The 18907-nt window shown below is 38.4% G+C and overlaps 1 protein-coding gene across 1 annotated transcript in view; it reads right to left on the reverse strand.

The window, feature by feature from the left end:
- Positions 1-2194: 2194 nt before the first annotated feature.
- itga1 (integrin, alpha 1) overlaps positions 2195-18907 on the reverse strand; it is a 62514-nt gene continuing 45801 nt past the window's right edge. Inside the window, exons 18-30 of the mRNA XM_046861047.1 lie at positions 18415-18525; positions 15398-15474; positions 13805-13931; positions 13363-13443; positions 12394-12470; positions 12213-12296; positions 10991-11099; positions 10190-10303; positions 9861-9959; positions 9071-9181; positions 8466-8561; positions 7897-8010; positions 2195-6463 (exon numbers count right to left, since the gene is read on the reverse strand). Coding sequence (XP_046717003.1) covers positions 6404-6463; positions 7897-8010; positions 8466-8561; positions 9071-9181; positions 9861-9959; positions 10190-10303; positions 10991-11099; positions 12213-12296; positions 12394-12470; positions 13363-13443; positions 13805-13931; positions 15398-15474; positions 18415-18525 — 1260 coding nt within the window. The 3' untranslated portion in view covers positions 2195-6403. The remainder of the gene's footprint in view (positions 6464-7896; positions 8011-8465; positions 8562-9070; positions 9182-9860; positions 9960-10189; positions 10304-10990; positions 11100-12212; positions 12297-12393; positions 12471-13362; positions 13444-13804; positions 13932-15397; positions 15475-18414; positions 18526-18907) is intronic.

An 18907-nucleotide genomic window follows, 5' to 3' on the forward strand; every position in this document is an offset into this window, starting at 1 on the left:
TCACAAATGTTGAGACGGAGCAACAAAAGTCTGAAAAAAGTAAGTGTTATTAAAATTAAAACTGTAATAACTCAATTTACTGTATATAATATCAGAATTTTGAAAGAATCAGGGGAAATCTCTGTGCACACGGGACAAGGGAAATCAGAATTAGATGGTCGTGATCTTTGGGCTCTCAAGTGGCACTGCATTTAAAACAGTTATGATTTTGTAAAGGAAATCACTGCATGGGCTCATGAACACCTCCAGAAATAATGTTCTGTGAACACAGTTTGCCATGTCATCCACAAATACGTGTTAAATCTCAACATGGTCCAGAAACGGTGCCAAATGTCATTTAAAATGTACTAAGGCAAAGTGGAAAACTGTTCTGTGGTCAGACAAATCTAAATAAAAATTTCTTTTTGAAAACCATGAACACCATGTCCTCTGAAATAAAGAGGAGAGGGACCGTCTGGCTTGTTATCAGTGCTCAGTTCAAAAAGTGGCATCTCTGATGGTATGGCAGTGCACATGGAATGGGCAACTTGCACATTCGCAGGGTTTAAAGCAACAAATGCTTCCCAAAAACATATTTATTTTACGGAAGGCCTTGCATATTTGACAATGCTAACTATACTGCATCTATTACAATAGCAATATTTCCCCCTACAATATGAAGAGGGAAATGGTAGCCTAGTAGTTAAGACATTGGACTTTGGATCGGTGAGTTGTGCGTTTGAGTCCCGGCCATACCATGCTGCCACTATTGGGCCCTTGAGCAAGGCCCTTAACTCCCTATGGGTGCTCAGTTGTGGAAATGGGTATAAAGTACTCCACAATGGATGGTCCCAAGCCTGACTGGGTGGATATTGGGCTAGCAACCTGACCCCCGTAATATTGCCCCTCATGGCAGGGGTGGAATAAAAACAAAAAAACATGAACAAAATCTTCTCACATTTATTCACTTTTCTCTCAACAAAAACACTCAAGTGACTTCAGAAAATGGTGAGCAAAGCTCAACAGATTGTACATAAACACCAGTATAATGGGCTTAATGGTTTTTAGGAGTTGCTTTTGTCTTTCAGGACTTACATGATGATGGAACGAGACCTACTTTCTACCTTCTTTAAGATGTTGTTAATGTTGGTGTTGTTTATTTTGGTTTTGTACAGTAGGTGGTGTTGATGTTGGTGGTGTTGTTTTTGTTGATGTTGGTGTTGTAGATGCTTGTTGGTCTTTCTGTTTCTACACAAAAATATATGAAGGTTGTTGAGGATTTGTCATTTCCTCTGTTCAACAAAACCAAACCAAACCAAACCAAACCAAACTGAAATGATAGATAGATAGATAGATAGATAGATAGATAGATAGATAGATAGATAGATAGATAGATAGATGATACATAGCATGAAAAGAAAAAAAAGGATAGGATGAATGAAGGAATAAAAGAAAAAGACAGATAGAAAGAAGAAAGGAAAGGAGTACAGAAGGGGTGACTGGGTAGTTACTTGTAGAAATTTAGATGACTAAGCGATTTCTTCAGAAGAAATAAAGAATGTGCATGTAAGTGTGGTAGTGATATTTAGACAGATATAGACAGATATTTTGTCAGAATTTCCTATTTCTATCTTTCTAGTTATTCAGCCATTTTCCAAGAATCAGCAAACACTGAAGTGAAACTAAAAATGTAAAAAACTACTCTGGGGAAATTCAGCCTGGAAATGTTCGAGTTATAACTATTCAAACTTGTCAATGTGGAATTTTGACCACATTGAGCTTCCATACTTTGGAATAGGTTCCGAATAGGGTTTAGAGCTCTATAGAAGACCACTCAAGATCTTCGAGTCACCTTTACAAGAAGCACATATGGCTGGGAAAATATGGTGTCCCAATACTTTTGCTATACAGGGTACTTTGTGTGTCCTGTTATAATCTCTGTAAGAACATGTTCTTCATATCAGAGTGTAAGGATTGGGATCTTCAGGATTCCTCGCAAATTGGTCTTGTGACATGCTGTGAAGTGCAATGCGGATCTTAAACGCTATGCTGCGGATGTGCGGAATTCATCAGTAGGTTACTCATTAACAAATACCAAAAAAACCCCAACATGCATTAATACAGCTTTGCTATATGGCCAAAAATATGTGGACACCCAACCGTGACGGCTTTTTGAAGAATCCCGCTGTTGATTTCAACTCACATGAGCGTGAGGTGTCCGAAAACATTTTTTATTCTTTCTGCATGTTTAGGAATTTAACATTCAAACTAAAATGAAATACAAACAAAATAAAAAACTACAAAAAAACATCTCTCTCACACATACTCTCACAGAAACACGGTTTTGTTAAAAAACCCAAAACAAACGTATTTATTATTTCATGTGCATACTGTTCCAGAATGTGCAATTCGTTTGAAATCCGTGCGAATGAGAGGACTATATACACGATATAACAAAACCAGTGCATTACTTACTTCACAGCAGTGACTTCAAACTAACAAACAAACAAACAAACAAACAATAAAAAAATCTATCCTTCCTCTCAGCCGTGCATATATTTATTAAGTACACGTGCTTGCAGCAGTGGAGTGCTGATGCCGAATGGGGATGAGCTCATGTATAAGAAAACCAAACGTATTTCAACAGAAAATGCGTCAACAAAAAGAAAGTTAAACCCACAGCAGACAGAGATGGACATTTTTTCACAATCTAGAGGTGCATAATGAAATCATGAATATATTTTGCCATTCGAATATCGTTATCAGACAGGATTTGTGAAAAAAGACTCATCATTGGATTGTACAAAGCACTAGTCTGGCAACACTAAATCATAAATTACATTTTTTTGGTTTTAATTACGCCCCTTAATTCCTGTAGATATATAAGACTTTATAACCGCTTTATAAAGCTGCTTGGAGACAATGTCCGTTGTTAAAATTGCTATTCAAAAGCCGTATTCTTCTTTAATCAACATTCAAATTTGACCATTTTATGGTGTTTCCCCATCAACAATTGCACCCTCATGTCATATCACATAATCTCAGCACCTCTTGTGTTATTAGCATATATATATATATATATGTACATGTGTGGACACAAGCATTGCAACACCTGATTTTTAAAACCATATGTGGTTCTTCACCAAACTTTTACCACAGAATTGTGGTACCATGAAATCTTCCCTTCACATGAACTAGAAGACCCAAACCTGTTCCAAAACAAAGAAGATATGCTATAAATGGGTTGAAGTGGAAGATCTCCTGCTACAAAGTTCTGACCTTCTCACCCCACCCCACATCGGTACCTGACTTTACTAACGACCCTTGTGGCCTTATATACATGTGCTTATTACAAGACAATGGGATTCAGGTGCTGAGATCATGTGACATGATATTTTAGGGTATAGTGGCTGATGGAAATCATATTTCAGGGCCATAACCCTAAAATCAAAATTCTGATTTGCTTTAGTAGAAGAAGGATTTGTATTCGATTTTCTGACCAGCACCACCCTTTAAGCCCAATCACCAGGCTGTAAGACAGAAAAAAAAAAACGGGATAAAAATATGCACTAAAAACCAAATGAAAAATAGTTTTTCGGATTGAAGAGGAATCGAATTTGTTCTAACACACAAGGATTAAAGATCCAACTAGTTGCCAAGTAGCACTTAATCCAGCACTATTTATTATTTGTGTCACAAAGTAAAAAAAAAACAACCCACACACATTTGGCGGCAATTTTGTTCATCCAATCAGGCAAGTATTTCAACATTGGGAAGAAACCAGAGAACATGAAAGGAAACCAATACAAACACATTGGGGACATGTTAAATGTGACACTGATAGTAACCTGAGCTCGAGATCGAACCTATAACCCTGGAACAAATATATAAATTAAATACTGCGCCTGTTTTATAAATATTTGTCTTTTTTTTCACGTAAACCCAACTCTTCACACATAACTCTTGCACAATTTTTGTACGTTTTTTTTCCTTTAAATTCTGCACAATCTTTGGTCTTAATATATAATAATAATTAAAACATAAACAGAAAGAAATGATTATTGGGTTAGCAATGTAACATTGCAATGACCCATAGGCAGCTGGTGACCTGCGGGTGGTGCTATGCCAGCTAGCTAATTTTATTTACAGGAATGAACTCTGTCCCAAACATCGCAGTTTAATCAAAACACACCCCCTTTACCTCAGCTTAATAAAGAAATAATGAGTTTGTGTTAAATAACACAATAAACTGTCCGATTAGCGTTCACTTGTTGCGTTTAGTCTGAAACAAGAGCCGAAACAATGATAGAAAAACTATACAAAATGATAAAGTGGAAATATATATATATAAATCTTGGAAAACATGTACACTGCATAGAATGTTAATAATTGGTTGTTTCAGGAGGAAACAACAACAGAATGTAGCATGAAAAAAAAAGTGTCCAAATACTCTGATCTAGGGTTAATCGATCGTTTTGACAGTCATTCATATACAGGTATTATTGCAAACATCGATCTATATACAGTTTCACTCTTATATACATTTACAGTACAAATCAGTCAATTCCCTCAGCACTTCACGTCAGGTGCTTCATAAATGCAAAGGAATGTGCCCCAAAAACACGGATAGCTTTGAAAAAGCAAAACTAGCTATATACTTAACTCAAATTATTCATGTTTTACAGAAAAAAAAAGATTTATTCATAAAAAGGCCTCTAATAACGTGGCTGGGAGCGCATGAATGTACGACATTAAAGAAGCTCACGAGTGAAATCTCATAGACAAGGATATAATGGAATCTTCAGATTTAGTGGGATTTTCTATTTTTTTTAGAGTATTGGTGTAAAGGTATCCATTGGCATGATTAGACCAGACTGAGCACTCAAAACGCTTCAATGAGAAGTGATGTGTTCTTCAGGAACCACCATTTTGTGAAGAAATCTTCTAGCTGTTTGTTTTCTAGTAGACACTAGAAACATTTGCATGCACACATTTATTCCTTCTCTGTAGGAATTTTTTTTTATTACACATCTTGGCCGTCTTGACTTCTCTTCAGTCACTAACCATGCTATGCTAATATGCTAATTTAGTGAGCTGATTTCCAGAGTCCATGAAAAGTTCTCTAGTGGATTAAAAAGTAAGGCTAGGTGGTTACCAAAAAACTCACGCTGTCTGAATACGTCATCTTTATTTGTAAATATTGTACTGTATATGACTTGTTATATTTTGCAGTAGGAATGACAGACTGGTTCAGGGTGAAGCTTGGACTGCATCAAGGATCGGCCCTGAGCCCTTTCATTTGGCACTTTGTTGTAGGCTTTTTGGTGAAAGGTTCACTTTGTGTTATCTCTCTCTCTCTCTCTCTCTCTCTCTCTATATATATATATATATATATATATATAATTTTATTTTATTTTTTTCCTTTATGTACACAAACCGATCAGGCATAACATTATGGCCACCTGCCTAATATCGAGTTGGTCCCCCACGCAACATACAGTAACTCGTCTGTTGGATCGGACCACACGGTCCAGCCTTCGCTTCCTACGTGCAACAATGAGCCTCGGCCGCCCACGACCCTGTCTCCAGTTCACCACTGTTCCTTCCTTGGACCACTTTTGATAAATTCTGATTACTGCAGACTAGGAAACTCTAAACAAAAGAGCTGCAGTTTTGGAGATGCATGACCCAGTCGTCTAGACGTCACAATTTGGTCCTTGTCAAACTCCCTCATATACTTACACTTGCCCATTTTTCCTGCTTCTGACACGTCAACTTTGAGGACAAAATGTTTACTTGCTGCCTAAAGTATCCCACAGACTAACAGGTGCCAAGACATAATCAGTGTTATTTACTTCACCGCTCATGTTATTATGTCAAAATGTTCTGCCTGATTGGTGTATAGTGTATTTATATATATATATATATATATATATATATATATATATATATATATATATACACATATGTACATATTTACATGATAGTTAAAGGGGGCGAGGCTTTCAGGGGTACGTGTTAACATTTTACAGTATAAAACGCTATGCAAATCCATGCCAGATGTCAATTGGTTCTTCTGGTGCTTATACTAGGAAAATTCGAAATTTTTTGTACGAGGACTCATAAGCTCATTCAAATGGTATAATGCGGAGTGCCTGTGCTGGGTTTTTATGGCAAAAAGCATTACGTGGGAATAAGACAACCACCCAAAGTCCAACTGCTACGACCTCCAAGGTATTAAAACCATCCTGGCAATCCAAACAATCTAGACTTTATCTCCTGTATGAAGATCTTCAGGTGGATATTGGTGGTGCTTCTTGTCCATTCTGTTAGACTGTCATAGCTGCGTAGCTTCTCTGTGGGTTAGTTAGTGTGAGTTTGACCTGAGGAGTATGGAAGGCTGTAGACCTGAAATCTTGAGCCTTTAACTGTCTCTCATATCCTCTTTCATCTCTTCCACTGATTTTCTCTTAAAGAAGCCAAACTGGAGGAGAAAAAAAAAGACACGCCGTTATAACATACTGCTGCATGCGAATGATCGGCCAAAAGCATGTGAACACCTGACCATTTAACATTCACTCTGGAATCTAGCTTTTCACTAGATTCGAACAATTTGTGTCCATTCAGACACATGCAGTTGAGGTGCACTTTGTGGCAACCGTTTAAGGAAACTGTTCGCATGGAAAACGTGTTGACATTTGTATTTCTTTTTGGAAACTCTCGACACAACCACACAGCGGTTAACTTGTCCCTGTCCCAACTTCTTTGAGACCATTTACAGTCATTCAATTCTGAATAACTTTATTTATTTCATAAAAATCTTATATATATATCTCTATAGTTTTAACATTCTGATTTTATTTACGTATTGCACGTCGTTGCAACTTTTTTGGCATTGGGGGCGTCGATATATAATACAACCCCAAGCCTGTATATATATACAGTGGAACCTCGGGTTACGAACGCCCCGGCATACGTATAATTCAGGTTACGAATCGCAGTTCATCAAAATTTTTGCCCCTGGTTACGAACAAAATATCGGGATACGAACGTCGCTCACCAAAAAAATCGCAGGCAAGTTGGTTGTTTTTGCTCTATCCACGCAGCTCGTCACATCAGTTAGCGTCCTGTGTCCCTAGCGAGAGCATCGTGTTACTTACCGCTTGAACTTTTCCCAGAGGCAGCGTAACAACTCGTTAGTTGATGCTCGTGGAATGATGAGATGGACAACATTAGCCGATGCATAACCACTTTACTTGTTTTTATGAAGATAGATTAGCAGGGTTACAGTCTTTTCCAGTACAATACCCATAATGAATTTCACTCTGGACTTCAATACCAACTGATAGTAGCCTTAAAGAAACAGCTCTCATTTTCCCTCTAATGCAACAATTGTCTCAGCGTTCGTGTTAATAACACTGTCTTTAATATTCTATAATATAATATATAATAATATATAAATAATATAATATAATAAGATTCTCCTTCAAACAATAACTCTCCCTCCTCCCCTTCTACGAACGCCGCCTCCTGCAGCGAGTCTTCTCAAAGGAAAGTACCGGTAAAGATGTTTTCCTCTTTTGTATGTTTTTATGTGGTAAAATTTTAATATAACATGTTAAAAGTAAATAATATTAGTGAATATTGGCTTTATTTTTATTTAAGTAATATTTTTGGTTGTCCAGAACGAATTACCGAAGTTTCTGTTCATTATTATGGGGAAATTTGTATCGGGATACGAACTTTTCAGGTTACGAATAAAGTACCGGAACGAATTAAATTCGTAACCCGAGGTTCCACTGTATATATATATATATATATATATAACACAACCTCTCCTCGACCCGATCTGCAAATCAGAACCACGGCTGTCAAACGTTCACCGTGCAGTGTTGTGTGTGAATACATGCCGCTTACCTTCCAAAGACAAAATATAACCAGTGCCAGTATTAGAAGTCCTATGAGGATACTAAGGATGATGATCCACAGAGGGATTCCACTTCGGGACTCTTTCGAGATCTGGACATGCACCTGCAACAGCACAAATATGATAGTTATATTTAACGGGGTATAACACACATATAAACAAAAGTATTGGGACACCTGGCTTTTCTGGTCGTATGTGCTTCATCCCCAAACGTCACCAAATAGTCTTTAGAGGAGTTCCATCATGACCAGCTCCATGAACATACGCTTTACAAAGGAAGATTTTGAGTGGCCTGATATGGAACTCTGACCTCAACCATATTGGACATCTTTGGGATGGATTGGACCGTTGACTCACGTTGACATCAGTACCTGATTTTACGGACACCCTTGGTGGCTCCGCTAACACGCTACAAAATCGAGTGGAACATCTTCCCAGAAGAATGGAGATTATTCTAACAGTAAATGGGAACTAAATGTGAAAAGTTGCAATGAGCTCCTATGCTGAGTCGCATTTCGCTGTAAGTAAGTAATAAAGTAGTCCCATAAAGCGATCTCACCTCTCTGCTTTTGTCGTTTTGGCTTATATCGAAGAGAGCCTTGTCCTTACTCTCTAGTTTCGCGTGAACCATTAAGAAGAGACTGGAAAACTCGCCCTGTATGCAAAGAAAAAAAAATGAAGAAAAATACAATAAGTGATAATTGTAGGATGTTATTCATTTTTTGCAGCTATAAATGTAATTAGTGCAAATATACAAAACAGAGAAACAAAGATGAAGAAAACAAACACTAAAAACAAACATTAACAAGAAAAACCAACAACCACCGCCGTGAACTGCAATCGTGCACCAGATCATCAGTGACATGCGGCATTAACAATATATGATGTTCCTCTTGTTTAGATGCAAAGCGAAACACACACGAATTGTAGACAGATGAGCCCAAATATGACATTTATGTCTCTAATAGAAAAACATCTGTAAGACGGAGAACAGGGGAGAAGATGTCAGCAGCCCGCGTTTATACACGGAGGTGGAATCTGAATAGTTTGTGGTTGTTTTGAAGCATAGAAACAAAAGGAACATGATTGTGTCTCTCAAAAACCATCAAGTGAAGGTATTCGACCGCCACTAAACATGAGTGGAGTTTCGAGTCTTTGCATTACTTGGATGAACGTCTGCTTCCAGACTCGGAAAGTGACGTTGATCTGGTTGAATCTCTCAGAAGGAATATAACAGCTGAATGAAGTGCAGGGGTTCGCCTTCTCGTCACAGCTCTGTGTGTGAAAGACAGGGAAAAGAGGGAGACAAAAAGCGTGTGAGCGGAAAGATAGAGGAAAGGAAAGAGGAAAGAAGAACGAGAGAGTTAAAGTGTGGCGGAGACAAAAAAAGAGAATGAGAGAAGAGACAAGGAGTATGACAGGGAGACACAAAGAAAGGAAGAAAGAAAGAAAGAAAGAAAGAAAGAAGACCAAGAGTAAGGAACAGGAAATTGAGAGCAGGAGAGAGATATAGACAAAGAACACGTGAAAGAGAAAACACAAGAACGAGAGAGAGAGAGAGAGAGAGAGAGAGAGAGAGAGAGAGAGAGAGAGAGAGACAGAGAGAGAGAGAGTACATGTGACAGGGAGAATGAAATAAAGAAGAGTGGCAAAGAGACGAATAGAATGACACAGAGAGACCATGAGACAAAGAGATAGAAAGAATGACAGATAGCAAAAGAGAGAGAGAGAGAGAGAGAGAGAGAGAGAGAGAGAGAGAGAGAGAGAGAGAGAGAGAGAGAGAGAGAGAGAGAGAGAGAGAGAGAGAGAGAGAGAGAGAGAGAGAGAGAGAGAGAGAGAGAGAGTTGGCAAATTAATTGAGATCTGTTTTAGAGTTAACTAAATACAGACATGCATACACACACACACACACACACACACACACACACACACACACACAGAACGATGAACTCACCACCAGATAGCTACTGAGTGTCTCAGCTTTAGCTTTCCGTGTGATTTGGTGCGTCTGGCTGATCTTCAGAGGGTTAACATGAGCTGTACATATGATATGCTGAAACACAGAGACAGGAGGAGAACGAGAAAATAAGTTATGCGTCACATGACATGGGGATATTTATTAATAACAATAATGATAATTATAATAATAATAATAATAAATAAAATAATAAGAATAGATTTTAATTGAATCATCAGATTATAGAATTCCAGATTATTTCCCCATACAAGACATGTAAAATATAATAAAATAAAAACAATATATAAAAAAGAAGAAAGTCTCACAGATGAGAAACTGAGGTGAGTCAGATAGAGCAGGACATTCTCTGCCTGTGTCCTGTAGGGAAACGTGACGGTCAGCCCGAGATGAGGACTCTGCTTGAAAGCATCTCTTTCAATCTGCAAAACACACAGACCACACTGTAATCCAGGCCCCGTTCTGGGAAGTGTATAAAAGAATACAACGCACAACGAACAAATCGATCACAGATGAGGTGATAAATGTTGTCAATGTTATCAAAAAATGGGTTGCCTTCAAGTGCTTTACTCCTCTGACACCACAGCACAGCCTTTAATGGTGTGGGTAGTTTCACGTCAGTTATATCTTTATATATTAGTGATGATAAATTTCACGTCGGAGCATTGGCATGAAAGTTAGCATAAAAGTTGCCATTATTTACATATAATTATTAGTAGATGCGCTAGACTTTTATTATTTTGAAAGTGACCAATAATTTGTGACCCGTAGATCGATTTTTTCTTCTCGCTAAACTGTTTCTCGAGCACGTTCTCTCAGCACCGCCGCTGCTACGTGAACATGACGTATAGCAACACTACAGAGGCGTGTCCTGAGAGTCACATTATATACAGATTAACATGGCAGAGGTAGAGCTGTAACTTCCTGCACACACAACAGGAAAAGAACGTCTGGTTTTATTTCATCTTTTTTTGCACTACAGGGGCTTGTTTGTGAAAGGGGTAAAAAGTCAATTAAGGAAATCGATACTTTGCTGTACCGAAGAAATAAAAGCGAACTATCAGCACCATATTGCAGAGCATCATTAAATTTTTATATTGCATCATTACCGTATAGGTGACATTCATCTCCTCTCCGATCATGCTGGTGTCGTTGATGACGCTCGGCGCCGTTTCTCCCTCCTTCAAGAATATGTGATCCTCCTTCATGTTCATCTTCCTGAAAAAAAAAAAAAGTGGACAAATGTTACGCTTATTTGTTTGCCATGATGTACAGATTACAGTGATAACGAACAAATCCATGAACCTGCTTTGTGTAAATGTCAGACTGGGGGTGGTGTACCTTGTGTAATCCATGCCACTAAGACGTATAGCTGTTGTAAGACAATTGTATAAGAATCTTATATTTATGATTAGTAAGGTGTAGAGGTCGGCCGATTCAATTATTGATTGCTGGAACGATCATCTATCAGCGAATAATCATTATTTATAATCTTACATTCCTGTGCTCATGTTAGTTCTCACTCTCCAGTGTTCTGTATTGTTTAAAGACTATAATCACACTCTTGATGTCACCCAAATGAGGATGGGTTCCCCTTTTGAGTCTGGTTCCTCTCAAGGTTTCTTCTCATAACATCTAAGAGTTTTTCTTTGCCACAGTCGCCACGGCTGCTCATCAGGGATAAATACACATCGTTCACCTTAACTCTTAAATTCTTTAAAGCTGCTTTGAGACAATGTCTGCTGTGAAAAGTGCATTAGAAATAAACTTGACTTGACTACCGATTGACTTGATTGTTTTTTTTCGGGTTGCTGAAGCGCCTGAGAAGGTCCGCTTTCATTATACAGTAGAAGAGCGGCCTCTAGAGGCGAATCAGTTGAAGTGTTGAAATGTCTTTTTTTATTCATTTTGGGTGCTTTTTTGTTTCAGTTTGAATGCATGTCTTTTATTTTCCTAAATTATTATTAATTGCGGGAACATGCTGGAACAGGTTTAGGTCTCCTAAAGTGAGAGTGAGAGGAAGAAATAATCCTAGTGCATCCGAAGACATCGGATACAATTGTGTGATTTTATTTTTGTGGTAACAGTTTGGGGAAGAAGCACATATAGCTGGAAAAGTCAGGTGTCCCAATACTTTTGTGACAACAGTGTCCTTCTTTTTAAAAACCTTTACATTTACAATTGGCCACATCGTTCAACCTGAAAACATCTCGAAAACCTCAAGTTTAGTGAAAAAAAAAGCCCTTCAGATCCACGTGAGACCCCACACCCAGACTCCGTGACTGTACCGAGCTGTAAAGCCTGAGAGTGTTGTGTTTGACGTGCACTTACGCAGTAAAGGTCAGGCTGGCTTCATATTTCACCGGGATAGTGATCTGTACAAAGTTGTCCGAAAGCTTCGACTCTTCGCTATCACTACGGCGACAAGAAACAAGAACAACCACTGGGTTCTGAGTATAGAAAACAACATCACATTGTGCTTATAAAGCAGGATGACGGTTAAACGGCTCACGTGGTCGCCGTGACGTTGATGACGATTTCTTTGCGAACGTGAGACGGATTGACCTCGAAGAGAATCTTGAAATCTTCCTGGAGGAGCGGTGGAGAAGAGAGGAGTTAGTTTCTCATTTTATCAGTTATGCGGTGAAACAAAGAACCAAACACTTAAAGTTTAGAGGTCCATTTCTTTTTTTTTTTATCAGTTGAATTATGATTTAATAGTGAGTGAAATTGTGACATTTAAACTGAATTCCACATTATATAACGAATCCACATGTTTCTCGATCACTTGAACAGTACCAGATTTATAAATAGGGGTCTGCAACCTTTAGGACCATTAGAGCCGCAAAACATATTTAAGCTTTAAATGAATATAACTTAGTTTTTTATGCAGATGTGAGGTGACAAAATTTGTTTGATTCCTATCGTATCTGGATGTTAGCAATTTATATCTTTTAGTCATGGGAGTGTTGCACGGCAATGGGAGAGAGGCGAACTACTTTGTTTGTTGTTTGGCAGTTTCTTACCACATATCAAACGCTGTCAGTGCCAGCGAATAAATCTGTCCAACTAGAATTAAACTCTATTTTCATCTGAGATTTTTCTTTTTCAGTCAGCCTACGAGAACTGGGGTCCGGACTTGAAATGTGTCAAGGTTTTAGTTGTCAGTGTCACAGTGTCTTGTTCCCTTTAAAACACTGTCCTTTATGTACCAAAAAATGAAAAAAAAATAAATAAAAAGTGCTTTGTAGTACAAGCAAAAAATTTCTGGAAAATTTTTTTTCTGGATTTCTCTGGAACTGTTTTGTACCTTTCCTTTAAAAATAGTGAAAATTTCCAAGTGTGTCTCTGGATTTGGGTTCAGAGACGTATAAGTCGTATAAATGAGATAAATGTAAGCTGCTCTGGATAAGGGCTTCTGCCAGATGCCTTAAAAATATAACAAAAGAATGAGGAGATGCAGACACGAGGAAAAACGTACCGTGTCGTTGGATTTGAGGAACGGATATCCTACAGCACATATGGTCTTGGTGTGGTTCAGATCACAATCTTTTTCTTTAGGCTACAGGAAATAAAAGTAAAAAGAAATGAAATGAAAAAAATATAAAGTACAGATACAAATACTGATTCATCTCATTTAAAAGAGAGGTTTTGGGAATTTGGAGAGTTACATCTTTAAATCATCAGTTGGGCGACTCATTAAAGGAGAAAAAAAAGTGGAACGTGTCGAGCCAATAAGTCGGTTTTCTTGTCATAAATTCTTCAATCTCTTGAAACTTAAATGGTACAGTGGACTCCATCTGGAATCGATCCAGATGTGCGATCCACTGATGCTGCTCTGACCTTACTAACACACACTATCAGATTCTTAAATCTATCACCCATCTGAAGCTAAACTTCTCTGACAGCATTTACACACCAACCTCCACTTTCACGTAGTTGATGTTCTCCGTGGTGCTGAGGGTGACCTTGGTGTTGTAGGCGTTATCTCCGCTGTTTTTGATTTTGATGCTGACGTGGAACTTCTCCTGGTAGGCTTTAATGATCAGACTTGAGAGAACACAGAGAAAGCAACAGGCTTGAGTGAACCCCAAACCACTGGCTAGAATGAATGTAGGCCACAAATCTATTAGTTTTATTTGTTTATAATAAAAAGCAGGAACTACAGTAGAACCCCGGTGTACGAGATGAATTCGTTCCTGAAAAATCCGTTCCCAGACATCAGACACTCGCTTATTTCAGCCCTTAAAAACACGTTTAACACGCAAATCTACTTGTAACAAAGTGCAAACATAAAAAGTAATAAATGATAAATATAATGAAATAAAGCGCTTTTTGTTCTTTATGATTGTACTCACTGTTGAATTCGACTTGCCATACTGCAGACAAAGATCTCGCGTGCGTACGCCACGTTCGTGCTTTTCTACAATTTCTTTCTTTTTTCAATGGTAATTTTTCTTACCCATGATGCAAAATGTAAAGTGAAATAAAACAAAAACACTAAAAACTGATGAGCGACAGGCAGAACACGTGACTGGAACCAAACGCGTCATAAGAAATGCTCCTCTTCCTGATATATGCTCGTACTCCTAAAAAGATTTTTACTAGTAAAACCACTCGTATTCAGATATTCTCATACTACAAGGCACTCGTACACCCCGGGGTTTCACTGTATTATTATCACCAACTTGAGTGTTTTGAAGGCCGGCTTTAAATTAAATTATTATTTGTTACTATTAGGTACTATATAGTGTACATATATCTCATATATATTGCACACACACACACACACACACACACACACACACACACACACATATATTGTGCCTTACATACATCTTGCACATAATTTTTATATACATTTTTTACTATTTGCTTAAAGATCTTACATATTTTTGCATACTAAACTCCAATTTGGTAACAAGTGCTACTATTTGTACCTCTGGTAGAGACTAAACTGCATTTCACTGCTGAGTACAATGCAATGTTCTATATCTATCTATCTATCTATCTATCTATCTATCTATCTATCTATCTATCTATCTATCTGTCTGTCTGTCTGTCTGTCTGTCTGTCTGTCTGTCTGTCTACATTATATGGACAAAAGTTTTGGGACACCTGACTTTTCTAGCCATTGTGGATCCTCCCCAATCTATCTATGCTGAGCAGGACTAAAAAAAAATGTATGAATGAAACAATGACAATGAAGCCAAATCTTCCATATTAAATATGTTGTTAAATGCAGGTAAATGAATGTCAAATTAGTACTAAATTTCATAAAAAAAAATACTAAATGTGTGTTAATTCAAAGCCTGTAATTCTTTCAATTTTTTCAAACCTCATGTTAGAAAAACATTCTTTTTACTCCACTAAAAAAATGACTATGAACTCTAGTGACCACTAGAGGGCAACCTTGCGCCCTATGAGTCGTGGATTATGAGGAAATTAAAACCTTGTGAATGCAAGGGCGAAACCTCCTCTGTTCTTTTAACAGTGATTAAACGTCATGCTTTTACCTGGTGATGTTCGATTTAGCTTCAAGGTGTAAATCAGTGATGCACTTCTCATTGTTTCCACAGTCTACTAAAGCAAGCTGGAAAAGAAAACAAATGATTCATTAATAAAATAAAACAGGAACAAATGCTTTATCTGATAATAATCTCCCACATATCACCTAATAAACTAGCAACTGTATTGAATTGAGATTCAGGAAACGATTCGGCCAAATTTAAACTTGAAAAGTATTCACATCCTTTTGGTGCTGTTAGAAGCGAGTAATGAAATGCAATGAATTGGATGTATGGTTCCAATCTTCACAAAACACTAATGGGGGCAAATATTAATGCAATCTGGGAATTGCACAATTCTCAAGGTTCACTGGAAAAACCCCGGCCCCCTGAGTGGACAAGAAATACAGGCAGAATACCATTTAGGGATATAGAAGGAGACACCCTGAGCCCACCCAGAGCCCACATGGGGCCCACCCACACCATACAACCATACACTACGTCCTGCTATTCCAACCCCGGTCCAACTGAACAACAGGGAGCCTTCACACTCCATATACACCGTCCGCAAATCCTCTGTAAAGGTCAGATTCTGTTTGTATATTGCTGAATCAACTAAATATGTGACGAAAAAGGAGTGTTTGTTCTGCTGTAATCCGCTGCCGCGTCGCACAAACATCTCGGCAACCTCTGAGGATCGTGTATGGCCAGAATCCTATCGTTCTCTGTGGTGTGTGGGCAAGTGCTGTTTCTGGAGGGAGGACAAGAACAACACCGTGAGAACGAATGGAAGAAATTTGTTGCGAAGATCCGTCATATCGGGATTCGCTCGTCGTTGAGCCGAGCCTTAAAAGGAAATTACAAATTTGACATCGCTGTCATTTTCAACAAAATTGCCTTCAGATTTTTTACTTTTTGAACAAACCAAATAACAGACCCCGCACCTTCACAACACTGACCGTTAGCAAGTAACATGTGAACATGGATTTTCTGTGAACGTGTGCAACAGTAACAATGTGCACAGTACAAATACAAGCTGAAGGTGATGGAGTGATCAAGAAGGTCCCCAGACCTGAAACCTATTGAGCACCTCAAGCAGAAGGTGGAGAAGCGCCATGTATCCAACATCCAGCAGACTACATTGACTACTCTAAAATATATCCACGTTTCATTTCTATAGTCTTGTCCCTTGAGAAGATATGTGAGATTGTTTAACATTCTACAATTATTCCTCATTTGCTGCTTTGAGAACCTCCACTGTTTTGGGAAGATGTTCCACTAGATTTTAGTGTGTGCTTGTGGAGATTTTTGCTCATTCAGCCACAAGTAAAGTCCGGTACTGATGTAAGTGAGGGTGAGGAGACCTGGGGTGCAGTCAGAGTTCCAATTCATCCCACAGCTGTTCAGTAGGGTTGATGTCAGGGCTCTATAGCTGGAGATATTCCACTCCAAACCATGTAGATCTTCATGGAGCTGGATTTGTGCACAGGGACATTGTCATGCTGGAACAAAATTGGGTCTCCTATTTCAAGTGGGGGAAAAAGTCAATTCTATCACATCCAAAGACGTGACACACGTCCTTTGTGGTGACAGTTTGGTAAAGAACAAACATATGGCTGAGAAAGTCACGTGTCCCAATACTTTTGTCTATATATCGTACTTTAGACCAATGCTATAGCATATGTGGTCTGACGGTTTCTTCAGTATGTTAGAAATGGAGAAATTGCAGGAAATTTTAGAACTGCTTTTCTTTATGTCAATGTGGGTTCCACACGGTGTGTGTGTGTGTGTGTGTGTGTGTGTGTGTGTGTGTGTGTGTGTGTGGGGCCTGGACTGGAGTACCTTCCAAAGACAGAGAGAGAAAGAGAAAGAGAGAGAAAGAGACACAGTGCCAGGCTACAGCAAGTCTCCAAGATAACTCTCATTTCTTACTGATAACCTCATTAATACTTCAAGCACAGCTGTGAATGTGTGTGTGTGTGTGTACGTGATCAAGAATAAAAACCCATGCCACTATTAAACCATTAAATCATTCTGACCTACTTCAAGCCCCACTTCCTATTTCTCACATATCCCAGCACTCGCAGTCGCGCATCCTCTCAGTCGTCTGCGAAATTCGATACTCCGATATTCCCGATTCCCGCCGGAGTCACACGGAGAGCGTGAGAGTTTTTTACCCCAGCTCCATCAGATTCTCATTACGCCACTGAGTGGGAGAGAACAGCGTTTTTCAGACAATCTCAGAGTACTTCTGAAACACTGCGCTGAACTTCAGTGGGATCGCTCGCAGCTGTTCCTCGCAGCGCCGGCATTCCAGGCGCGACACCACATTCGTAACATCGGGTGAAGATAACAATGACGATCTCGACCAAAAGGAACAAAAACTCTTCACCTCTGACCTTTTAGAAACTCACTCTTTTAATAAATCGCTTCTCTTGCATTATCGGCTGTCGACTGTATTGGAGAAATCACTGTATATTTTTTTTAACTCACTGTGTTACAACTAAAGGTGTGGATCATTTTGCAGAAGTCGACAAATTATAAATTCATTAACAAACCCATTGAATATATTATTGGAAATCTCCATGAACACAGGCTCTTTCCCCTTAACTCTTAGAACTTTCATTAAAAAGTTTTATTTAAATTGTGAGAATTGTTACACATTTTTTTTTGTCAAATTGCAACTAGTAAATTAGCCAGCTAGTTATTTGCAATGTTAGAATCCCAATTGGCAAATGTTTACATCTTTATTTGCAAATCCTTGCATTTTTGTTAATATTTCGAAACAATTGTTTCTTGGACCTTATAGATATACTGTACATTAAACTATTTAAGGTTCATTTTAAACGCTTGCTAGCTTTGCCTGCACCATCATTTCTGTGATAGACCTGACATCTGTCTGCAGTGCACTATTGCTAATACACTCCATCATGTACCAAGTCAAACATGGAATTCTTTATATATTAAAACCTCCAGATATAAACCACCACCATCCCACAGGAGTAAAAGCCAGAACTGAAGATTACCGTTCGATTGAGTGATGTTGGTAAAGCTCCATCCAGGACAGGCCCATTAGGCACCTCCACTAACCCGAAATCCAGAGACACCATCAGTGGATCCCTGAAGTCTAATTTGTCCTGTGATAAAGAGAAAAAATACATGATGCATCTGTCAAAATCAGCAGATTCATGGACAATTATGGCATTTACACAGTGCAACTGTTTATCTGTAGGGGATCATTGTTTATTATATGATAGTTAACTAGAAGAGTGTTAAGATGCTAACAAAAATAAAAATGAAAAGAATATGGTAACAATATATAAAAAAAGACCCACACAACAGATAAGAAAACAAGACAACGGGGGAGGAAATTCTCCAGAGCAAAAGATAATGAATATGAAATAGTTGTGTTCTTGTTAAGAGCTCAAGTGATACGTTTTCTGGAAGTTTCTGGAAAGCTACCAAACATGCACATGAAATGAGAAAGTGGAAAGTTTGAAAGCTTTTGGTTAATTTTTA

The sequence above is a fragment of the Silurus meridionalis genome, chromosome 11 (assembly GCF_014805685.1).
Source record: "Silurus meridionalis isolate SWU-2019-XX chromosome 11, ASM1480568v1, whole genome shotgun sequence".
Taxonomy (NCBI): Eukaryota; Metazoa; Chordata; class Actinopteri; order Siluriformes; family Siluridae; genus Silurus; species Silurus meridionalis.